We start from the raw sequence: 24,614 nt of genomic DNA on the forward strand, positions 1-24,614 counted from the left end.
GAACCCCTTGGCACCCGCCAGCGTCCCCTGCGCGGTGGGAGGGTGTGCGCGCGCGCGCTCGGCGAGGCGAGCCCGGGCTCTTTGTGTGACCGAGCCCGTGCGCGCGTGCGTGCCTGCGAGCCGGTGTGTGTGCCTGTGTGTGCGCGTGTGTGTCGGCGCGCGCGGGGCGGGGCTGGGCGCTGAGGCCCCGCCCAGGCCCCGCCCAGGTACCAGGCCGGCTCCACCAGGCCCCGCCCAGGCCCCGCCCAGGCCCCGCCCAGGTACCAGGCCGGCTCCACCAGGTCCCGCCCAGGCCCCGCCCAGGCCCGGCCCCCATCCCGGCCCGGCCCCGCCCCGGCCCGGCCCGGCCCCGCCCCGGCCCCGCCCCGGCCCCGCCCCCGGCCCGGCCAAGCTGGTATTTTTCCACCCAGCAGGATGGGCGATGCTGAGCGCTGCCTGTGCAGACAACAGACACGCGAGGTCAGGAAGAAGCCGCTTATAAATTACCGCGTCCTCCGCACCGCGGCCAGCGCCGAGCCCCGGAGCCCGGCCACCGCCGCCGCCGCCGCGCTCGGGTGGCCCAGTGTCCCGCGATCGGGAACCTCGAGCCCAGAGACGCCCCGAGGGACATCGCCGCGCACAGCCCGCCGAGGGGGCCGGGGACCGAGCCACCGGGCAGCGCTCCTGACCCCTGGAACCCGGCGCCGCCGAGCGCAGCGCGGAGGCCACCGCAGGTACCCGAGGGGACACGGAGCTGGGCGCGCACCGCCGTCCCCTGCCCCCCGGATCCCGCGCTCGGGCCACCTCCCCGTCTCCAGCTCCATCCGAGGGAGGGACCCAGGGGGGTCGCCCGTGCCGCGACGCGGGGGGACGGTGTTATTGTCCCCCCCCCCATACACACCCCCAGCCCCAAGGTCTGGGGCTCGCGGTGCAGCGGCAGGTGTGTGCGCGCCTGGGAGTCTGTCTGTCCGTCTGTCCGTCCGGCTCTGTCCCCGTGATGGTGGTCCCCGTGGATGCCCGAAAGGGTGGCCGTTTCTCCGTGTCGCCTGCATCGCGTGCACATGGGCGACCCAGTGCCGTGGGCCATTCTCCGGGTCTCCCGGGCTGCGCGCGCGCGTACCTGCGGGCGGTGTGTGGCTGTGGCTCTTGGGGACTTGTGCCCTCTCTCTCGCGGGTCCCCGTGAGCGTGAACCCGGGTGTGACCGTGCCTCCGAGGGAGTCCCTGGCCGTGTGCACGTGTGTGTGAGTCCCCGAGTGTGGTGGCTGGGTCCTGTGATCTGTGCCCCTGGGCTGTGCCTGGGAGGGTGTCCCCCATCCCCAGTGCCAAAAGGGGTTCGGTGGCCCCAACGGGTTCTGCAGGGCGGGGACCGCGTGGGAAGGAGAGGTGACCGGGAGGCATGGCCTCACCGCGCTGCCTCTGTGTGTGTGTGTGTGTGTGTGCAGGTGGCCCTGAGTGGCGGGACCCAGGCCCCGGCAGGGACAGCCAGGCGACCGTGGGCAGCGAGGTGGCCCGTGGGGCACATGTCGCTCAGGGTTCCCCTTCCTCCCGCGGGTTCCTCTTTTGGTGTGGAGGCTCACATGCCCCTCCCACTAGGGAGGCTGCCCAGGGGGGGGGACTCTGGGGGGACCACCTTCCCCCTGTCCCAGACCTTCTGGAAGGGGAACCGCAGGCCACCGTCCATCCGTCCCTCTTGGACACCCAGAGGGAGGTGTGTGCTGGGCAGGGCCACCGGCTTGGCTATTTTGGTCACTGCCCGGGCTCCTGCCAGATCCCAGCCTCCCCCAGGACCAGCCCCAGAGGCCTGGGAGGCAGCCTGGCCCCCATTTCCTGCCTGGGGACATAAACCAACCCAGCAGCCCGCCATGGAGGGGCTCAGGATTCCGAGGCTCCCTTTGGACTTCAGCAAACCGGGCCCTGAATCAATGTCACCGAGGGGGACCTTTGTAAAATGGAAAAAAAAAAAAAAAAAAGAATTTCATTCCATTTATTTATTTATTTATTTTGGTGGCTTCCAGGGAGGGGACCTGGTCCAGCGTCTCCCAGCCAGAAGGAGTTTATTTTTACGGGAGAGAGAGGGTGAGCGCTTAGCAACCGCCTGTCTCCCTCCACCAGGGACCGGGGAGTCACCCGGGGAGCCACCGTGGGGTGGGCGTGAGGAGGTGGCCACGGGGGGTGGGGAAGGCATGTCACCTGGGTGATGTTTCAGGGAGGTTCCAGAGCCACCCGAGGACCCCAGGCTGAGACTCCACAGCCCCGTGGGACTGGCAGAATGGCGAGAGGCTGTGTCCCCCCCCTCCCCGGGTTCTGTCCACTCTTGACCTGGGGCCACCTTTGCTGGACCTCGGTTTCCTCACCTGGAAAGTGGGCGTGGCCTGCGGCCCCCTGGGCAGGTAAAGCCCCAGGATCCCAGAGGCAGGCGGGAGCTGGGCTCTGGGCAGCTGAGCTGGGCTCGCTCTCAATGGTGACCTTGGGTGACTCACTCTGTGAACCTCAGCTGGACCGTCCAGGCAGCCAGGACACCCACAGGCCAGCCCCACGGCGTCCTTGAGGGGATTGGGGGAGATGAGGCGCCCTAAGCTGTGGTAAGCTGTAAAGCCCAGCTGGGCCGCAGAACTGCCGATTAGAGGGTGTCACGAGCGCTCCAGGGTGGCTGTGGTATGTGGCCAGGGCCACCGTGCCATCTTGAGCACTTGTCCTTTGGGGACACCCTGGCACGGCTGGGTGGCCCAGCTGCCGGCCGCCCCTCCCAATTTCCTCTCCTCATCCTGAGCCATCCAGGGCCACCTCTGCTGGGCCCAGTCCCCAGGCCCTGAGGGGTCGCTGTGCCCATTTCACAGATGGGCCAACTGAGACCCGCCCAGAAGACTTTGTCTTCGTGGGACGGTGGCAGATTGAGAGCTCTGGTCACTGACTTCCTGGCAAGTGGAGGCTGAAGTAGGGCACCCCCAGTCCTCAGGGCTGGCGGGGAGTGGATGGGACCCACGGGGACATCACTTAGGTACCTGATTCTTTTCTCTGTGCCTTCTCAGGGAGCCCTGATTCTATTGCATTCCTGGGGCCACCCTCAGCCTCCCGAGAGGCACTCAGGGCTGTGGATACTCTGTTTTCCAACCCAATTTGTCCTTCTGTCAATCTGTCAGGGGACTTGGGAGCTGTTCCTTCTCCAAAACTCTTTCCAAAGATCCCGGATGATAAAACACTGTGAGCAAGAGCCAGATTCTTTTTTTTTTGGGGGGGGGAGTACCAGAGGTCCAACTCAGGGGCCCTCAACCCCAGAGCCCCGTCCCCAGCCCTTTTTTATATTTTATTTAGAGACAGGGTCTCCCTGAGTTGCTTAGGCTCTAAGTGGCTGAGGCTGGCCTCCAAGTTGTGATCCTCCTGCCTCAGCCTCCTGAGCTGCTTGGGATGACAGGTGTGCGTCACCGTGCCCAGCCCCAGATTCTCTGGGGGCTGTATCTCACTTTTCCACATTGGCCAACCTGCCCTGGTCCACGGCTTTGGTTTGACTTCATGGCTTCTGGGGAGGAGCTCTGGTTCTGGAAATGCCCGGCAGGACCTTGCTAAGGTGCTGAGGCCGGCCTCCACCTTATGATCCTCCTCCCTCAGCCTCCCGAGAGGCTGCGATGCCACCACCTCCTCCATCCAGGGTTAGATTCGGCAGAAGCCAGATGGTCGAGGAACCCGAGGGCTGGCTGGGTGGGCTTGGGCTGTATTCTGAGGTCAGCAGGGAGACAAACAGGATTTGGGGAGAGCAGGACTGAAGCCAGTCCAGCCTGGAGAGCCCTCATGGTGAGAACGAGGCTGCTGGGGTTCCAGGAGTCGCAGGGTGGCCCAGCCATGGGTTAGGGTACAAAACGTCTTCTGTGCCAGCGAGAGTTGCCTAAGGTATTTCTGGAAACATGGGGGAGTGGCCGTCCTGGGAGTCCCAGGGTGACTTATGGACACAGGGCCGTGTGGGCTTCTCCTCCCACCTCACCTGGGCAGTGGCTGCCTTTGGAAACCGGAGCTGAGGCTGGTGCTAGGGTTGGGGCTTAGGAGCAGGAATTTGCTTTTCTGTTTCTAAAAACAAAACACCTAAAACAAAGGGCCCCGGGTGCGGCTTAGGCTGGAGGAGGGGCAGCCGCCCTAACTGTCCCCAGCTCAGAAGAACGACCTGGCCTCTCGTCCCAGCAGCTCTGGAGGCTGAGGCAGGAGGATCGCGGGTTCCAAGCCAGCCTCAGCCAAAGGGAGGCCCCGAGCCACTCAGGGAGACCCTGTCTCTAAATAAAACACAAAACAGGGCTGGGGACGGGGCTCGGGGGTCAAAGGCCCCTGAGTTCCATCCCTGGCACCAAAAAAAAAAAAAAATCAAAAACTAAGCCACATTTGGTGTGTGCACACCTGTCGTCTCAGTTACTGGGGAGGCTGAGGCAGGAGGATCTCGGGAAGCTCATGACTTCAGACCAGCCTGAGCGATTTCAAGGAGGGAGAGGGGGGCAGAAAGAAAAGAAGAATTATCTGGAATCCCCCCCCCCTTTTTTTTTAAACCAATAAAGTGAGATTCCAGGCGCATCCTGGAAATCCTGAATGAGCGTCCTGTGGAAGAGAGTCTTGGAATCTTTTTATTTCTTTTCTTGGCACCAGAGACTGGATCCTGAGGTGCTCTACCGGGACTGGGAACCCCATCCCCAGTCCTTTCTATTTTATTATTATCATTATTATTTTTTTTTAATTTTGAGACAGGGTCTAAGTGGCTTAGAAACTCACTAAGTGGCTGAGGCTGGCCTCCAACTTGTGATCCTCCTGCCTCAGCCTCTCTAGTCGCTGGGATGACAGGCGCGGGCTGCCCCAGCCTGGAGAAGATTCACTTTTTAATTACAAAAGGAACACAAATCAGAAACAATTAAAAAAATAATAATAACTGTATCAAGTACAGAGTGATCCTTCAGGGGGTAGTTTTATTTTCCTTTGAACAGAGATGGCACCAGACCTGCCCCTGGTCCTGCCAATGGGGCTGCTCAGACAATGGGCCATTGTGGACCCTCGGCGCGTCAGAACCCAGCGCTGCCAACTGTCCCGGACACCGGGAACCGATGACCTCCTCGGCCTGTCCTGCCTGACCACGGTGGACAGCATCCAGCTCAGTGAACCAGACACTCCCACCCAGTGGCTTTGAACTTGACCTGAGATGGCACACAGGACCCTGTGGTCCTCCAGGGACACGAAGGAGCCCTTTTACTTTGGGGTGGGGGGGGACCCAGGATTGAACCCAGGGACCCTCCACCCCTGGGCCCCGTCCCCAGCCCTATTTTGCATTTTATTTAGAGACAGGGTCTCGCTGAGTGGCTTAGGGCCTCGCCACGGTTGAGGCTGGCCTCTAACTCACGATCCTCCTGCCTCAGCCTCCCAAGCCGCTGGGATGAGAGGTGTGCACCACCAAGCCCCAGCTCGGGCCCAATTATTATTATTTTATTTTGAGACAGGGTCTTGCAAAGAGTGGCCCAGGCTGGCCTCCAACTTGCGATCCTCATGCCCCGGGTAGGAACCCACATTGACTATCCCTTCTCCCGTGGAAGTTCTGCACCTGAGCTCATCAGATAAATGACTTAGGACAGGGTAGAAGGACCACAGACGGCAGAGTCCCCTCCATGCCTCAGCCCGTCTCTGTCCCACTGGCTCTACCGCCAGTATTTATTGAGCACCTACTGCATGCCAGGCATAAAGACAATGGTCCCTGTGCTCAGCCTCACAGGAGGAGGGAGTGCATACCAAGAGGTCTATCAGGAGGAGGTTAATGAACAATCCAGGTGATGACACCAAGGGCCGGCAAACAGGACCCGGGGACAGGTGTGACCAAGAGGGGTCCGTTGGACGGTGGAGCGTGGGCACCGTGAGTGAGGTCATCCAGTCAACCTGCCCACCCTCTTTACGGAGGAGGAGGCTGAGGTCTGAGGGACACATCTATCAGCAGGGGAAGATAAAGCCCTCACAGGAAGCACTGGTCCCAGGGGGGGTTAGGTAAGAGTCCCCTCCGCAAGGGACACAGGGGAGGGCGTCCTGAATCCAAGAATCCAAGAAGGGGGCCGGGCCTGGCCTACAATCCCAGCAGCTCGGGAGGCCGAGGCAGGAGGATCGTAAGGTGGAGGCCAGCCTTAGCCACTTAGAGAGGCCTTAAGCAACTGAAGCCAGACCCTGTCTCAAAATTAAAAATATAAAAAAGGCCGGGGAAGTGGCTCCTGGGACGGCCCCGAGGAGGGGCCTTCTGCAAGTCCCGTTGCCATGGTGACTTGTCACAGACGGTAAAAGTGCCAAGTGAGTCACTGCCACCGACCTCTTTCCAGCGGAAAGGCCTCAACCCGAGGTTGCCAGTTGCTGGGGGGTGGGGACTGCGGTGGCCTGGGTCTGGGCCGAGTCATGCTCCCTGGGTGCTGCCGGAAGGGGGAGGTCCCCAGGGCTCCGCCCTCTGGCTCCGGGCTGATGGGCACCTGCCACTCGGCCCTGAGGGAATCCTGGGTCCAGACTCCACAGACCTTCATTTAGTTCTGCAGGCCCATGTCACCAAAGCCCTCCTGGGCAGCCACCATGTCCCCTCGCTGTGGCCTCCGGGAGCCAACTTCTCAGAAGACCACACTCCTGCTCAAGAGCCTTCCGTGGCTCCCTAGTGCTTTGTGGAATAGAGCTCGGGAGGCTGAGGCAGGAGGATGGCAAGGTGGAGGCCGCCTTCAACAACTCAGTGAGACCCTGTCTCTAAATATTAAAAAGGGCTGGGGACGGGGGCTCCGGGGTTAAGCACCCCCCAGGGTTCAATCCCTGGTATTCCCCCCCCCCCCGAAAAAAAATCATGTGTCCAAGTGGAATTAAAATCACCCGATTCTGAGGCCACGGACTCTCTTGTCCGTCTGAGGTCACACTGTTATGGTCTTGTATTGATCCTCTGGATGCAGGACACACTGAGGACAGGGGACAGAAGCCCCAGTGTCCATCATAGGGATCTGGCCCGTAGTAGGTGCTCAGCGCAGACACTGAGGATATCAGCCTCCCTGACTCCCAAAAGGAGGCCTGTGGTTTGGACTTCTTTTTTTTTGGGCGGGGGGTGCCAGGGGTTGAACCCAGGGACACCAAACCACGTTGTCCCCGTCCGTCCCCAGCCCCTTTTGATTTATTTTTTATTTGGAGATCGAGTCTTGCTCAGCTGCTTAGGGCCTCACTCAATAATTGAGGCTGGCCTCCAAAGGTGCGATCCTCTTGCCTCAGCCTCCCCAGGTGCCGAGTTTACAGCATGTGCCACCCGCCGTGCCTGGCACCAGCGGGTCCTTACATGCTGTTGTCCCAGGCCCCAGTGATGTGGCTGTTGAACAAAACAGACCAACGCCCTCACGGAGTTGGGGTTAATGAGTAACCACGGAAGCCCTCAGGAAAATCCAAAGTGTCATTACTGGGCACGGGGACTCCAGGGTCTGAATGCCCCTCGGGTCTCTGACTTGCTGTGTGACCTCGTGGAATCCCTTGCCCTCTCTGGTCCTCACCTGCTGAGATCACACAGGTCAGGTTGGAAGGCTCCCCAGCGCTTGGGCGCAGAGACCCCTCTGTGGGAGTCCAGGTCACCGAGTCCCCGTGGGTCCTCTAGGAGGGGACCGTTGTCCTACGGGTTTTTTCAGGGGTCCGAAACCCGCTTTGGATGCGGATTTTTCTGAGCCGAGGTGTAGCCTCCAGGTTTTAGGAAAAATACAGGAACTTATGTGGGTTTTTCTGCCACGATTAGTAGAAGATTCGAGATGAGAACGAACCTTAAAAAGGAAAAAAGAGAAAAAATGAGCCCCCAGCTCCTTCCCACAGGTACCCGGGGATCTATTTCTGTCCTGAGGCGTCTCTTGTGCCTCCCACAGAAGTGCTCCGGAGCCACCACCCTGTACCCCTGGTCCCTCCTGGTTATATAAACTGATGATTATTATATTATTATATAAAATTATTATTATTATCATCTTTAACCCAGGAGCTGAGCCATTTTTAAATTTTTTATTTATTTTAATTTTAAATTTTGAGACAGGGTTTTGCTCAGTTGTTGAGGCTGGCCTCCCAATTCGCGATCCTCCTGCCTCAGCCTCCCCGAGCCGCTGGGATGGCAGACGCGCACCACCGTGCCCCCCGACTGTTGGTTTTGCTTTGCAAAATGACTTCAGGCCACAGTGGGAGGTGTTGCGTGGATCCCCTCCTGTCCCCACCCTGCCTCCAGCACGCACACTGTGGGTGGTGCTGAGCGGCACAGTACCCCTTTGGTGCTGTCCCCTGTCGTGAAGTGCCCCAGGCTGGGCATGGGACACCCATCTGATTCAGGTAGGTGGGAGACGGACATCCTGCTCCCAGGGAGTTCAAGGTCATGACTCCGGGGCAGCAGATGGTGGGGAGACAGAGGAATGTCTGTGCTGTGCAACTTCAACCCTTCAGCCTAGAGTCTCTGGTCGGGCTGCTCGGTGCTTGTGGATTTGCTTTTGGTGAGAGGGGTGCAGGAGGCAGGTGGAGGCCCCACGGTGGCCTCCTGCCGTCCGAACCCCAGCTGCAGGGCAGCCTGGGGACTGGCCTCTGCCCTAGGTCCGAGCAGCACAGGGCAATTTCTGTCTTGGAACATCAAAGATTGAGCCTTGTGCAGAGAGGAACAAAGACTATTCTAGAAAGACCCAAATCTGTCACCTGGAAGGCCCTTTCCACTATATTTATTACCTGGACCGTGACCGAGTTCCCAACCAGGATGGATGGCCACCCGCCGGGCAGAGGTGGGACCCATGTCCCTTCTCACCTCCATCTGGGGACTCACCAGTAGTTTATTTGACGATTATTAATTTTTTTTGGCACCGGGGACTGAACCCAGGGGGCTCTGCACCACTTGGCTGCGCCCCCAGAACCCCCTTTTTTATTTAGAGACAGGGTCTCACGGAGTTGCTTAGGGTCTCACTAAGTGGCTGAGGCTGGCCTCCAACTTGCGATCCTCCTGCCTCAGCCTCCCCAGTCTCTGGGATGACAGGCGGGCACCACCTTGCGGGGCCTGTTATTCTGTTTCCTTCACTTTTCAGGGTTGTCCCCAGAACAGTGGCAGGGACACAGCCAGGGGGGCTGCTTGGAAATGCAGGATCTCAAGACCTGCTCCTTAGGGTTGGGATTTTGGGGTTGAGGCTGGAAGATCTCTGGAGCCCAGGAGGCCGAGTCTCCACCGCAAAACGGAAAATAAATCAATGCACAAAGGCACCCAGGTATACCGGGCGTCCCCAGTTTGTCGTTGAAAATCCCGAGGCCCCCAGCTGAGGGCAGGTTGCTGGCCCAAGGTCACCAGGCTGGAGCTGGCACAGTCTGGTCCCCTGGGCTCGTGCCACCTTGGAAAGGATGCGGGTGGGAAGCCTCTTAGGAGCCCAAGTGTCCCCGATCCAAGAGCCGCGGGAGGCTTTTCCAAGCAGCCAAGTCGGATGTCAATCAGGGGCCAACCCGGAGCCGGCCAGGTCCTTGCAGACAGCCAGTGTCCCCAGGCAGCCTGTCGGGTCGAGGCCCCACAGCGGGATTGGATGTCAGCCCAAGGGCCTGGGGTGAGGAGCTATTTGGAGGCTGTTCCCAGTTCTTGGAAGATCAGCAGGAAAATTTGTGGAGTCCAAGGACTGATCCCAGGGGCACTTAACCCCTGAGCCTGTCCCCAGCCCCTTTTTCTATTTTATTTAGAGACAGGGTCTCGAGGAGTGGCTCAGGGCCTTGCTAAATTTCTGAGGCTGGCCTCCACCTTGCGATCCTCCTGCCTCAGCCTCCCGAGCTGCTGGGAGGACAGGTGCGCCCCCCTCCCCCGCCGCACACCTGTTGAGCCACACCTGTGGATTTCCTGGTCCCCGTCCCTTTGGGGTTTGGTGTCCCGGGGGCTCACGGTCTCTCTTTCTCTTCTCTGCCGTAGGTGCACAATCAGAATCACAGTCCCTTCTGAGGAGGCTCCGAAATGTAAGTAGCTCTTGACACCCCCCCTCCTCCGTGGGGCTGCTGCCTCCCCTGGGGCAGGGATGACCCCCATCTGGGGGGGACCTCAACGCCTCCCCCAGCCTCAAGGAGAAAACAGACTCCTGAGAACCCGGGACTTGATTCACGTCACCTGGAGGTGGCCGGTCTCCTGTGTGCCTGCCCGGCCTGCCTGCGCTGGCCTCTCTCGGGGACAGCCTTGCCTGCGTCTAGTGGGGGGGGGGCAGAGCTTTGCTGAGTTGGTCCTGGAAGTGGGGGCCACCAGCTGGTCTGCAGTGACCCACGCCTGGAATCCCAGAGAGTCGGGAGGCTGAGGCAGGAGGATTGCAAGTTGGAGGCCAGCCTCAGCCACTTAGCAAAATAAAATAGAAAAAAGGGCTGGGTACGGGGCTCAGGGGTTAAGCGCCTCGGCTTCAATCCCCAGTACCCACCCCCCAAAAAAGGGGGAACCAGTAGGTCCAAGGCACAGGGTGAGCTGGGGACTCGGGCTCTGGTCCCAATTCTGTCTGGTCAGGGGTTTGGGGTGGAGATTAGAGATGGGTGCGTCACATGCATAAGGTCCTGGGTTTGAATCTTTGTGCTGCAAATAATAATAATAAAATAATAATAATAATAATAACAATAATAAATAATTAGTACTGTAAATAATAATATCGATAATAATAATAATAATAATAATTAGTACTCAAATAATAATATTAATAACAATAATTATCTCTGATCTGTCAAACTTTTTGGTTGGGGTGGTGTGGCAGCTCTAAGCCAGGACACGTTAAGTAGGACATTGTACCACAGAGACAGGGTCTCACTCAATGGCTGAGTCTGGCCTCCACCTTTTGATCCTCCTGCCTCAGCCTCTAATGGCTGGGATTACAGCCATGGGCCCCTGTTCCCCATTAAACTTCTTAAAAACTTAAACATTTTTATTGTTTTTTTTTTTTGGAACTGAACCCAGAAGTACTGTACCCCAGAGCCCCATCCCGAGTCCTTTGCATTTTTTATCTTGAGTTGCTCAGGGCCTCACTAAGTGGCTGAGGCTGGCCTCCAACTTTCGATCCTCCTGCCTCGGCCTCCCCAGCTGCTGGGGTGACAGGTGCAGGCCACCAAAGCTCGGCCCCACTTAAACTTTCTATTGGGAAAAAAAAAAATTGCAAACTTTCAGAGACGTTGCCAGAGATTGGACACCTGACACCCCCTCACTTCGATTCCCTTACACTTAATATTAACTACATTCCTTTTGTCCCCTCTGTCCCTGTGTTCTATAAAAATAGTCACATGCATTTTGTTTTTTTCCTTTTGTTGGATTTGTTTTGCTTTTGCTGAATCACTGGGGCGGAAGGCAGCTCCCTCTTGACCCCAGTTCCCCCAGGTATTTCGAAAGAGCAAGGGCCATTGTGTGGATTATCAGGCCGCGACTCTCCTTTGCGTTGACACAGCTCTGATAGCTAATCTATAGGCCCTGGTGACATTCCGTGGATGGCATTTGTTTGATGGCTTTTCGGTCAGGATCACACTGGTGTCTCTAGAAGCCGTTGAATGGATAGATTCTTCTTCTTTGGGCCGATTTATTAACTGATTTTCAACCTCGGAAAATTGAAAATCCCTTAATTTTGCATTTGGTGAAAAATATATCTTACAATACAGACTCCCCCAAAACTCTGAAGCTCGGGTTTCTTGTCTGATCCTCTTAGGTGTCTCCCCGGGTGCCTTCTGACATTTATTTATATTTTATTTAGAGACAGGGTCTCGCTGAGTTGCTTAGGGCCTTGCTAAGTGGCTGAGGCCGGCCTCCACCTTGCGATCCTCCTGCCTTAGCCTCCCGACGAGCTGGGACGACAGGTGTAGCTCCTGGCTCCTCCCTTTTTGGGTAGCCATCCCAGCTAAGTCAGTTCGATGCTGACTGACGGACCCCCATCCCGGGTGCCTCACCCTGTAGCGCCATTCTACAGATGGGGAAACTGAGGCCCAGAGAGGCGAAGTGACTTCTCCCAGGTCCGCCAACGGCTGTGAAGAGGTGGAATCTGGTGCATCTGACCTGGGTACCCTCAGGGTGCAGCACCGTCCTCAAAGCCCCAGGCCAGGAGCAGACTCCAAGTCCAGCCCCTTCCCCGTCTCCGAGGGAGGCCTCTCTGCCAGTTAATAAGTAGCCACGGGCATTGGGAAAGAGCCCTCTCCCAAGAGGCTGGACCGTGTCCAGGATAAAGTAGGTGTGTGTGGGTGGGGCGGGTGGCTTTATCGGCCATAATCAGAGGTGGCCGGTGGCGAACCTTTTGGAGACTTGTTTGGGGGGTGCCCACTTGGGAAGCCCATTTTGCAGAAGAGACCACTGAGGCTTAGAGCGGCTCTCCCTCTGGTTTGTCCGACAACACCTCCTCCGTGCAGTGCTCCGAGATTGCTCTCTTTTTTGGGAGGTACTGGGCATTGAACCCAAGGGTGCTGAACCCCTGAGCCCCGTCCCCAGCCCTATTTTGCATTTTATTTAGAGAAAGGGTCTCCCTGAGTTGCTTAGGGCCTCACTTTGGCTGAGGCTGGCTTTGAACTCACGATCCTCCTGCCGGGGCCTCCCGAGGAGCTGCTGGTAGTGACTGGGAGTTGAACCAGGGACATTGAACCACTCACTGAGCCACATCCCCAGCCCTTTTGATTTGGAGACAAGAGTTTTGCTAAGTCGCTTAGGGATTCACTCAGTGGCTGAGGCTGGCCTCCACCTTGAGATCCTCCTGCCTCAGCCTCCCAAAGGACGACCGGCGTGGGCCCTGCGCCCTGCTTCATAAGGCAGTTTTTACTGAACTCAGGTGACAGGGGAGCAAAAATTGGGTCTCGAGGGGGACAGCTACAGAGCTCCAAGCCACGTGTCAGAACTGGGAGCCCGGGGTTTCAGCGCAGTTATCCACATGCCACAAGATGGGGCCTCACAAAGAGCAGGACAGGCAGGTGCCTCTCTTCTGGCCCAACCTGTGTGACAGGAAAGCTCGGGTCTCCTTGAGGACACCCCCCCGGGGGTATCTTCCGTGATGGCTGTTAGTCCTGGCAAGAGTCTAATGGGAATATTTTTTTTTTAAGGACAGAAATTCTGTTTAGAAATTGCCAGAGCCGTTCAGAGACCAGAGTTGTCCACTGTCAAAGTGGGAGAGCATCGGGAGGCTGAGGCAGGAGGATCTCAGGTGCAAGGCCAGCCTCAGCAAAAGCGAGGCCCGAAGCAACTCAGCGAGACCCAGTCTCAAAATTAAAAATAAAAAGGGCTGGGGACGGGGGGCTCAGTGATGAAGCGCCCCTGGGTGGATCCCCAGAAAGAAAATAAGTTCCCGTGTCCCCACGGGGTCTTGTCCTGGTTAGGGAAAGTAGTGGCCCTTGGTCCAGCTCCCCAGTTTACTGGCCCACCCCCCATGGCACCTACACGGGGTTTTTGGATGGTACTTCTTCTTGGGGGGGCATACTAGGGACTGAACTTGGGGGCCCTCAACCCCTGAGCCCCGTCCCCAGCCCTATTTTGCATTTTATTTAGAGACAGGGTCTCACTGAGTGGCTTAGGGCCTCCCTTTGGCTGAGGCTGGCTTTGAAGTCCTCGAGATCCTCCTGCCTCAGCCTCCCGAGCCACCTGGAGGATTTACTGGGTCAGAGACCCCCACAGAGCTCTGGAATTTGAAAAGCATAAGTGCAAACATTTCTGCGTCTCAATCACGGTCATACTAAAGTGTTCTCGGGGTGACTTAGTGACATTTACTCATTCCAACCTTGGACGTGTCTCTTACCCTACAAGAGACAAAACCGGAGTCACCGTCTCTGGGCTGAGTGACACCCGTGTGGCCCAGCCTGCTGGATGTTTCTGGGGAAGCAGCGTCCTCTCAGCTTCATGGGGTGAGGACCTTTGGCCTTTCCAGTCATTGAGAAGTGTCACATTGTCACCTCTCTCCCGTTGAGTGAGGTGAAGTCTCAGTGGGAGTATTTGATGGCGGGGGAGGTCTGGGGGAACTCTGTGCCACCGAAAATTGAGAATTGAAAGTGCCCACACAGTCATCCTGAAGTGGTGGACTTTGCCTGTGGTTGGCCCTTGGGGACCTGAAGGTGACCTGCTCCCTGTTTAGTCTGAGGGCCCCCCAGGGAGGAGGCCAAGCGCTCGGCCACCCAGCCAGGTCCCCAGTCCTCTGTGGGGAGGAGGCTTTGGACATAACAATGTTGCAAAATGTTGCCAGATGTTCTGAGTGACAGCAGGCTGTGCGGTGGGCACAGGACCGGAAGGCCACCCTGGGAAGCGGAAATGCTCTGTCAAGGCCTGGCCGAGAGCCAAAGTGTGTGGGGAACTTCCGCAAGCTAATTTGGGCGTGGTCTGGCCGGATGGGGCGTGGCCTGGCGGAACTGGGCGTGACCTTGCTGGACTGGGCGTGGCCTGGTTGGATGGGGCTTGCTCTTGTCAGTTGGGGGAGAGTCCGGTTGGATGGGGCGTGCCCTTGGCGGGGCTGGGCGGGGCCTGGATGGATGGGGCGTGCCCTTGGCGGGGCTGGGCGGGGCCTGGATGGATGGGGTGTGGCCTGGATGGATGGGGCGTGCCCTTGTCAGTTGGGGGAGAACCGGGTTGGATGGGGCGTGCCCCTGGCAGGACTGGGAGTGGCCTAACCGGTCTGGGCGTGGCTTGGTCTGATGGGGCGTGGTCTAGTCATGTGGGGTAGAGCGTGGTTGGATGGGACGTGCCTCTGGCGGGAGTGGGCGTGGCCTAACCGGAGTGGGCGTGGCTTGGTCTGATGGGGCATGGTCTTGTCGTTTGGGGGAGAGCCTGGTTGGATGGGACGTGCCCCTGGCGGGAGTGGGCGTGACCTAACCGGAGTGGGCGTGGCTTGGTCTGATGGGGCGTGGTCTTGTCGTTTGGGGGAGAGCCTGGTTGGATGGGGCGTGCTCCTGGTGGGGCTAGGCGTGGCCTGGACAGATGGGGCGTGGCCTGGACGGATGGGGCGAGGTCTTGTCAGTTGGGGGAGAGCTGGGTTGGATGGGGCGGGCCCCTGGCGGGATGGGGCGTGGCCTGGTGGGAATGGGCGTGGCCTGGTAGGATGGGGTGTACCCTCATCAGTAGGGGGGGATCCCAGATCAGATAGGGCGTGGCCTGCATTCTGGGGAGGAGGGCGGAGCTGAGCAGGTGGTCTTGTTGGGTGACCTCAGATGTCACACCCAGTGATTGGTCTTGACTCATTTTGGGCACCCAGCCCCTGGGAACCAGAAGTCCTCATTTCCTGGTCCCAAGTGCCCCTTCAAGGCAGCGACCGGTGTCTCCTGGTTGTCTGGACACCTGTCCTCTGCCCTCACCCAGACACGGCTGCAGGAGAATCGCAGGCGCGGCCACAGGTCCCCGGAGGAGAGCCACTCTAATGAGATGGCTAACCTACTTTGCAGACTCACGTGGTTTGGGGAGCGCCTGAGGTGCCTTGGGAGGGAGGGGACCGCAGTGCCACCGCAGAAGGCCCCTCCGCAGAATGTGCCTCTTTGACCACAGGGCACCCAACGGAGAAAGCGCGTTGATCTGGTATTGTCCCTTCGTGACCGACCTCCAAGCCTGGGTGTTTGATTTCCTCTCTTCCCAGGGCTTAGCTGGGTGCGAAAGAAGGGCCACCGTCCGTATTTGTCCTACAAACACATGAAATAAAAGACATCTGATCGTCCCCGGGGGGTGAGGCAGTGTCCAGTTTCCCCAGGGAGCAAATCCGATTGTGCACTGCCTCAAGCTTTCTCACGTGTCTTTGGAGAGAGCCCATTTCACAGATGGTGGAACTGATGGTCCGAGGGGGAAGCCACATTCCTGAGGTCTCCGCCTGCAGCTGGCCAAGTAGCTCATTAGCTTCCCACTAAAATCTTAAGAGCTGCAGCCCAGGCGGAGGTGACAGAGACAGGCGGATCTCGGTGACATGGTCTCCAAAGGAGGCTGCTGTAGAATTCAAGGAGAAAACTGGGGAGGCCAGGAGGCTGCCTCCTCTCCAGTGACAGTGTCAGGGAGGAAATTAATATAGGACTCGACCATCGGGGGGGCCAGAGGAGCTGATTGACCAAATAAATAACAGGAGTCAATTAAAGAGAATGGATTTTCTTGGCTATTTATAGAGATGGCCTAAATCGCCGGTATCCTTTGTGCCCAAGAAGGAAAAGGAGACTTTTTTTTTTTTTTTTTCCGATAGCCCAGCCTGTGCACAGGGTGGGGAAGCTGATGAAGCCCTGTGGTGGCTCAAGAGTGACAGTTCAAGTCGGCCATGGGGGCGCATGCCCCTAATTCTAGCAGTTTGGGAGGCTGAGGCAGGAGGATCGCGAGTTCAAAGCCAGCCTCAGCGAGGCCCTAAGCAAGTCAGCGAGACCCTGTCTCTAAATAAAATATAAAAAAGGGCTGGGGATGGGGCTCAGTGGTTAAGCACCCCTGGTTCAATCTCTGGTACTCAAAGGAGGGCTAGGGGACAGCTGGGGACACAGGAAGGGAGGGAGGCTGTGGCTCTGTCTTCAGAAGCTGTAGAATAGGAGGAAACCCTGGGGTTCGGTCCCTTCCCCTGGTTAGTTGGGGAGATTAGCCACACCTCTGTACTGGAGCCAACTAATTACTCTAAAGAGGCTGAATTTAAATGGCTGGGGGAGGAAAATCTCTTCCCTAGCCTGAGGGGTAGTTAGTTGTCACCGCAGGGGTCCTGGAGAAAAATTAAATGGGAAAGCATTGGATTATTAGCACGTGGCCTCTGGCTGTCACCTCTGCAGCTATTGCCCCTGCCATCTAGCCCATGAAGATGTGTGCCATCGGGCAATGCTGTTGGTTGGATCCCCAGCATCATAAAAAATAATAATAATAAATTTAAAAAATAAAAATAAAATAAATAAAATAATAGCAATTCGGTTTACTCCTGCATCAGGTTGTAGGGGCGGAGTTAGTGGCATCAAAGGACAGGACCAGGCGATGCCCCAGACCTCGGTTCTGTCTAGGATTCTGGAGTCCATTCATTGACTGCTGCCTGGGCAAACTTGAGCAGGTCACCCAACATCTCTGAACTGCCAAGTGGGGTGCAGTCTCTCGCCTCATAGGTGAGACTGACTGGGGTTGAGGGCGCTGGGGGTCGTAGAGCCTGCTGCACCCCCTACTCAGCCTTTGGAGCCAGTATTGACCGCCTGGGATTTCTTGGCTGTCCCTGATTGGCTGCCTGGGATTGGCTGCTCAGGATTGGCTGCCTGAGATTGGCTGCCCAGGATTGGCTGCCCAGAATTGGATGCTCAGGATTGGCTGCCCGGGTTTGGCTGCTTGGGACTGGCTGCTCAGGGTTGGCTGCCCAGAATTGATGCTCAGGATTGGCTGCCCGGGATTGGCTGCCCACTTAGAGAACTTTGCATAATTTAAAGACTTTTCCAAACGTCCCTTTTGTCCCCTAAGACCCTTAAGAGGATGATGCTATAAAGACACGTGACCTTTGGAATGAATTCGGAGATAAGTGAGCAGCCATCCTCAGGGACAAATGACTTCAGAAGAAAACTCTGAAGGCTGATTCACAAATGGCTCCTGCCTAGTACAGTGCCAGGTCCACAGTGTTAGGTGCAGTTCGTGTCATTTCAATCCCACCAGCTTGGAATTAGGAAAAAACTGTGGCTACGACAGTGACAGTGATAAACCCGGGTCCTCAGCCCATCTGGAACAGGGCTCTAGAACATTCCGCAGTCTGTGACCACCAGAGAAGGGAGGGAGGATTAGAGTTGAGGAAGGAGCCATCATCCACCAAGAATGGTGGGTGGCTTCCAAGGGACCCCCCCTCTCCTTTCATGTGTGTGCCTGGTCCTGGGGACCAAACCCAGAGCATCCCACATGCTAAATGATCTACCACCAAACTACACCCCCCAGTCCTTTTTTAAAAATTTTTTTTCATTTTGAGACCTAAGTGGTGGAGGCTGGCCTCCACTTTGCCATCCTCCTGCCTCAGCCTCCAGAGGAGCATCCTTCATGAACTGTATTTTTCTGGAAAAAAAAAAGAAGTGCAGATATTCTGTGCCACTGTGGAAGAAGCATTGTGACCTCATGGCCAAAATATCTTAAGGCATAGAACCAAGGCGTGGGCTATCCCCTGTCCTCCCTGGCCTGGTCTGTCCTGAGACTCCCTCCCTCCCTCCCTTCCGTAAGTCACCTTGGCTTGGCCCCTCCTGTTCCCATCTGCCCTCCCCCCCCAGAGCCTCTGGCCCTTTGCTGGAACTACCCTGGATCCTCTTGTGTGACTCATGTCCTGTGAGGTCACCAACAGCTGTGGTTACCTGGGAAATGGGGTTCTGAGGACAGGAGTCTCCCTGGAGGGGGGGGGAGGGTGCAGGGGATAGACATGGGAGTGCTTGGGGGCTTCCTGGGGACCCGAGGGGCAAGGGGATCTTCCTCGGAGGGCACCAGGGTCCCCACGCTGGGGACTCGCCCAGCTCGCCCCCTCCCCCCTGACCACCAATGGGAACCTCTCTTCTCCTACGTCCCCAGCCTCTCCTAAGTCAGTCCCTAAGTGGACCCAAGGTAGGTTGCCGGGTGCACAGGGCGTGGGCAGGGTTGTCCCCAAGGACCCCCGGAGGGATCTGGGGACAACTCTGGAGTGGGAAAGAGGACTTGAGCTGACCCTAGGAACCCCCAACAGGAGAGGCTGAGGCTTTTTATTCAGGCTCCAACAACCTCCTCCTCCTCCGCCACCCGGGCCTCAGTTTTCGCCCAGAGGACGGTGCCGGCTTTCGCAGTCTCCTTCAAGCTCAGCCTTGAGGGGTGTGGACCGGCAGATTTTAGCTTCACCACCTTCTGGGGACTTTTATTTCTTTCAATTGCTGAGGCTGGCCTCCAACTTGCGATCCTCCTGCCTCGGCCTCCCGAGTCACTGGGATGACAGGTGTGGCCCACCCGGCTTGGCTCTTCAGGGAACTGTCTCCCGTCCCCTCCCCAAAACCAGGAAGAGGGGGTGGTCAGCAGATTTCCACATCTGTGCTCAGATCCACCAACTCAGGAGACCCATGTCACCCTTCAGTCAAGTTTAATGGCAGAGACAGCAGGTCCCCCCGCCCCCACATGGCCCCTGAGGCTGAGGAGGCCAGGAGCCAGGGAGGCCCAGGGAGAAGCAGCTGAATGGAGGACCGGGCTGTTGAGTCCCCGTCTTAGCGCTGAGACACCATCTGGGACCCTGGAGATGCTCCTCAGGGCTGTGGCTGAGGGTGGAGGCTGAGGGTGAAGGCTGAGGGTCGAGGCTGCTACTAGGTTTAGGGAGACTTTTTGGGGGAGGAACCAGGGATTGAACCCAGGGTCCCTCGGCCTCAGAGCCCCCCTCCCCAGCCCTATTTTGCATTTTATTTAGAGACAGGGTCTGGAGCAGGGAGTGGGTCCCCAGCTGTGGCTCCTGGTGACAGAGTTGGGGACACCCAGTCCTGAGTTGGCTCCTGGTGTGGATTTTAACGCTCGGTTTTTCTTGCAGCCGAGCAGTAGCTGCAATTAGGCTCCATCTTAGAAAAGGCTGGAAGTCACCCGCTGTCACCGCGACACCAACATCTGCTGACCCGACAGACTTAGATATGAGCTCCATCTACCCAGGTTTGCACCGAGGGCTTGCGCCTCAGCCTCTGGCGCCTACTGTATACCACCTGGTGGGGGATGTTTGTGGGGACGGTCCCCTCCAGGTTTCCGCTCTGTGAGAAGAGCCCTTGCCCGGCCTGCTGGTGCGGGCTGCGGAGGAGGCTGGCCTCCCAATGGCTGTCTTGTCACGGGGTCTGCTCTTGGGGACAGAGCTGCGTTCCTCCATCTCTGGGAACCGAACCACGGAGCCCTGTCCCCAGCCCTTTTGGTGTTTTATTTAGAGACAGGGTCTCCCTGAGTTGCTGAGGGCCTCGCTAAGTGGCTGAGGCTGGCCTCCACCTTGCGATCCTCCTGCCTCAGCCTCCCTAGGCGCTAGGATGACTGCCGTGCGCCACTGTATGCGACTCTCTTGGGGGAACTGTGCTCAGACACTTCTGCAGGTTTCAGGTGACCAGAAACCCGGCTTCCAGATCACGGTGACGGAGGGGACCCCGTGGTGCCGGGCAGGGGCCTCCCCTCCGGGGCACCCGGGTCCACTTCCGAGGGTGGAGTCGGGCAGGAAGGCTGTTGGCCGATGCATCCAGCCCTGGGAGCGTCCCCTGCTGCGCCCACTGCCCAGATGGTCACACTGAGGCCGAGGCCCGGGAGCAGGGACTGGTGGCCACAGAGCTGTGGCTTCCTGCAGAGCCCTGGTGACAGAGTCGGGGACACCTGGTTCTGAGTGGGCACGGGGCCCTAGCCACACCCTTGTGACTTGTGTCACCCAGGGCCCTTCTTGGTGTGTGTGTAGAGCAAGGGAGGGGCCGCCACCGGGGGTTTGCTCTTCTCGGGGAGGTGGCAGGAGGTCAGGTGACAATCTGCAGAGCTTAAAAAAGCGGAAGTCCCAGGAAATGGCCTCTTTATGGCCACCCCTCCCCGCCCCCACCCACGTCCCACAAAGCCAGGCTCCGCCCTGGGGCTGGGGGAGGGGAGGGGGTGGCACTGCCGGGGACAGGAGGTGACAGCTAGCTCCATGGGTGCGGGAGCCTGCTGTCAGCTGACTCACCGCAGCCGCAGCCGCCTGGGCAGTGGGGGAAGGGCATGCAGATGGGCCCCAGCCCCTGCAGATCCCTGTCACCTGTCCCCAAACCTCAGCCTCCAAAGCACACCCTCCACCCATGCCATCCCAGGGAGGCCCAGTCTGGAGGCTGCTGTGCAGAATCCTCAGGTGGGTCCATCCTGAGTTTGGCCCGTGGGACCCACAGGTCCCCGAGCACCCGGACCCGGGGGAGGGGGGGACACGATGTCCCTCCCCCTCTCCAGAGGCCTCCTCCTTCCTCCTCTGGCTCTGGCCTCCGTTACCCAAGGTGGAGTCTGGGTCAGACCCCAGGGTAGAGGCTCGCCTTTCCCCCAGAGGCCGGGCCCCTGAGAATGTCACCCTAAGGTCCCTTCGAAACCTGCTCTGGGTGGCCGTGAGCAGATGGGGAACCTCCTGTCCTTGTCCTGAACTTGCCCAATGCTCTTCCTGGTCCTTTAATAAAACCGCGTCCGCCCTCCCCGCCCCCACCCCGTCTCTGGCCATGGTGGGGGGGGGCAGGAAGTGACCCCCTGTTCCCAGCCCGGTGTGTGTGACCATGGTGTCACCCAGGGCATTGCTCAGGAGGGGACGAGGGAGCTGTGTTCTGGGCCCAGGAAGATCTCCTTCATAGCGTCACCAGGGAGAGGTCCTTGGCCGAGGAAAGGGCGTCCCAATGACCCGTCCCAAGTGGGTCCCTGTCCAAGGGCCTCAGCTAAGGATGAGTCTGAGGGATGGGAATTAAATGATCAGAAAATCCCACAAAAGCCTCAGGAGAACCCTTAAGAACCCCCTCTCAGGCCGGGCGCTGGGGCCCACGGCTGTCCTCCCAGTGGAGGCTGAGGCAGGAGGATCACAAGGTGGAGGCCAGCCTCAGCCAAAGCGAGGCCCTAAGCCACTCAGGGAGACCCTGTCTCTAAATAAAAAGTAAAAGGGCTGGGGACGGGGCTCAGGGGTCAAGTGGCTCTGAGCTCAATCTCAGGTACCCCCCACACACCAAGAAAAAACAAGTCCCCTCTCAGAGCAGGAGGCCAGGATTGGCCAGGCCACCAGGGAAAAGTGAGGCCCGGGAAGGAACCAGACTGAGCCCCGACTGGGACAGCTCACAGAGCAGGATAAATCCCGGTTCCCACCTTGGCCTGGAGCACCGTCCCCCCCAGCCATCTAGGGTCTTTGTTAAGTGGCTGAACTTAACTACATTGCTGAGGCTGGCCTCCAATTTACGATCCTCGTGCCTCAGCCTCTGGAGTCACTGGGACTATAAGTGTGCGCCCCCACACCCGGCACCTGCTGATGTTTGGACAAGGAGAAAAAATGACACAAGATGGCCAGGAAATGACCCACGCCACACCCCTCAACCCTGGCATGTCCCCAGAGTGTGGGTGACCATTGTTTTTGGGGTTTATTCTGGGCAAAACTATGGAGCAGTGGGGCCCGTCAGTCATCCCAGCCGCTCAGGAGGCTGAGGCAGGAGGATCGCGCTTTGGAGGCCAGCCTCAGCAATGGAGTGAGGCCCTTGTCCGTGATAAAATAGAAAAACGGGGCTGGGGATGGGGTTCAGTGGTTCAGCGCCCCTGGGTTCAATCCCTGGGACCAAAACCAAAACCAAAAAAACAATTCTTGGTTTCCCGGATGAACTTGGCTCAGAAGAGGCCCCCCGGGGGCTTGGTTAGCCTTTGCCCAGAAATAGATCACCAAAGGCTACTGACCGCATGATTCCACTCAATGATTAAATCTTTCTTTTTTTTGGTACCGGGCATTGAACTCAGGGACACTCAACCCCTGAGCCCTGTCCCCAGCCCTATTTTGCATCTTATTTAGAGACAGGGTCTCCCTGAGTGGCTCAGGGCCTCGCTTTGGCTGAGGCTGGCCTCCACTTGCGATCCTCCTGCCTCAGCCTCCCGAGCCTCTGGGATGACAGATGTCGTCACCGTGCCTCCCCCCCCCCGTCTCTTTTTTTAAATAATAAATTTTAGGATTGAATCCAGTGGCTTTCTACCCCCGAGCCCTTATTATGATTTTATTTGGAGACAGGGTGTCTGCTAAATGGCTGAGGCTGGCTTTGAACTTTGGATCCTCCTGCCTCAGCCTCCAGGGGCTGGGATGGCAGGACTGCACCCCCCCACACTGGGCTCTTAAAAGGTCCCTCCTGACGCGGCTCAGCGTATTCACTGATTGGCGCCTGTTAGACGCTTAACTGGGGCCAGGGACTGGAACCTGGGGAGGGTCCGGCGGCAGACATTGGGGACGGGCCCCAGTTGGCCTCCTCCTTGATCATGTACCTCGCCCCCCTGATCTCCCCGTCAGGTCACGGGGCCCTTCACTTCCCTATTTGCCCTTGAACCCAGTTCCCTAATTTGTCATCTGGTCTGTGGCCTGAAGCGCTCAACCCCTGAGCCCCATCCCCAGCCTTTTTTAGATTTTATTTAGAGACAGGGTCTCCCTGAGTGGCTTAGGGCCTGGCTAAGTGGCTGAGGCTGGCCTCCAACTTGCGATCCTCCTGCCTCAGCCTCCTGAGCTGCTGGAACCGCAGGCCTGTGCCCTACACCGGGCCTGCCGCTGACTTCTGTCTGCAACATATTGTTAGTAACTATCATGTTCGGGATCTGGAGTTTATTTGTGGAAAACTGAAACTTTGTGTCCTTTGAGGACCTCTCTGGTCCCCCACTTCCTTATTACTTTTTTTAAGTTAAACAGAGTTCAATGCCTGCCCCACATTGTCCCAAAACCCCACTGTGGCGCGCTACCTTCTTCAGTGGTATCTAATATGTATTTATGTATCATCAGGCCACGAGCTAACGACCTACAGGCGTCTTGCTATTTTGGGGGGGATGGGGGGTACCAGGGATTGAACTCAGGGGCCCTGGACCCCTGAGCCCCCTCCCCAGCCCTAATTTGTGGTTTATTTAGAGACAGGGTCTCCCTGAGTTGCTTAGGGCCTCCCTTTGGCTGAGGCTGGCTTTGAACTCGCGATCCTCCTGCCTCAGCCTCCTGAGCCGCTGGGATGACAGGCGTGGGCCCCGGCACTCAGCTCCCCGATGCTTTTAACACAAGAATATTTGGGGATGACTCCGGAAACTGTCTTTACAAGCAGCTTTTGGCCCAGAGTGGCTACTCGACTGTCTGATGCTGGTTAACAATTTGGGGACCAAAGGACTATTTTGCAAACCCACGGTGTGGCCGGCCCTGGGTAGCATCTGGCTAGAGCTTGACCAGGTGATCTGCTGGCAAGTGGCCTTCAGGCACGGCTGGATCTGGCCGCCATCCCTGGAACAGAGACACGGGGAGGGTTCTGAGTCGGGCCGAGTGGGAGGCGTCCTCCCAGAGAGCCTGGGTCAGGGCCACTCCGATGGCTTGTGGCTGTCAAAACCAAAGAGGAAGCTCTTAAAATGGGGAATTATGTATCTCGGCCGCTACAAAATCACCCTGGGCTCGGGGCCAGGAAAAACAGCTCATGTTGGCAGGAAAATCGACCGTCGGACGCCGGCAGAGGGGACCCATGCCCGTGGCCGGACACTCACGGCCCCGTGTGGTGCCCTTGCTGGAGTGTCCCGGAGAGTGGCCTCATTGGGAATCCATAAGAGATGGGTGGAGGCCCGGCAGCCAGGGTGTCATGTGAGGTCAAGCCGGGCCATCCGAGAGGGACAGGGAAGGCCTGGGTGTCCTTGCACTACCAGCTCAGCTCAGTGACCTCAGAGCATCTGGAGCTTGCTGATGTCACCCAGAGTGGCACGAAGAAGCCTTTCCACGCTCTGGGCTTGGGGAAGGGAGGGCCTGGTAAAGATTAGAGCAGTCCTTGACCAGAGAGGTTGACTCACTTGCCTGAGGTCACCCAGCCGGGGGAAAGAGCTCCCGGCTTTGGGATCAAAGGCTGACACTCTGGGATTCCTTAAGGGGACAAGCCAGTGTCCCAGGGACAAAGGGAGGAGGAAGTTGGGGCCCCAGGGGCCGCGGGAGGGATCTGGCTCTGCTGTGGTTGGTTGAGGTGGTGGAGGACAGATGGGGGGTGGGGTAGGGAGCTGTGGGGAGCTGGGTGGTCGCCATGGCAACCCGGGTTGGGCGCCAGGAACACGCAGAAGCTGTCAGCG

At 58.1% G+C, this 24,614-nt stretch overlaps 1 protein-coding gene across 4 annotated transcripts in view; it reads left to right on the forward strand.

The window, feature by feature from the left end:
• Nucleotides 1-419: 419 nt before the first annotated feature.
• The window catches only part of Slc6a6 (solute carrier family 6 member 6), a 56,354-nt gene continuing 32,159 nt past the window's right edge, over nucleotides 420-24,614 (forward strand). For 2 of the 4 annotated variants that reach the window (XM_046425418.2, XM_058572937.1), the window contains exons 1-3: nucleotides 420-713; nucleotides 9,885-9,928; nucleotides 19,375-19,490. In XM_046425418.2, coding sequence (XP_046281374.1) covers nucleotides 19,472-19,490 — 19 coding nt within the window. In that variant the 5' untranslated portion in view covers nucleotides 420-713; nucleotides 9,885-9,928; nucleotides 19,375-19,471. The remainder of the gene's footprint in view (nucleotides 714-9,884; nucleotides 9,929-19,374; nucleotides 19,491-24,614) is intronic. The other 2 variants (XM_046425420.2, XM_046425419.2) reach the window with 2 other exon arrangements.

Source organism: Marmota monax, unplaced genomic scaffold (assembly GCF_021218885.2).
Source record: "Marmota monax isolate L192 unplaced genomic scaffold, Marmota_monax_Labrador192_F-V1.1 WCK01_AAM20220418_F8-fsc00028, whole genome shotgun sequence".
In the NCBI taxonomy this organism is placed as follows: Eukaryota; Metazoa; Chordata; class Mammalia; order Rodentia; family Sciuridae; genus Marmota; species Marmota monax.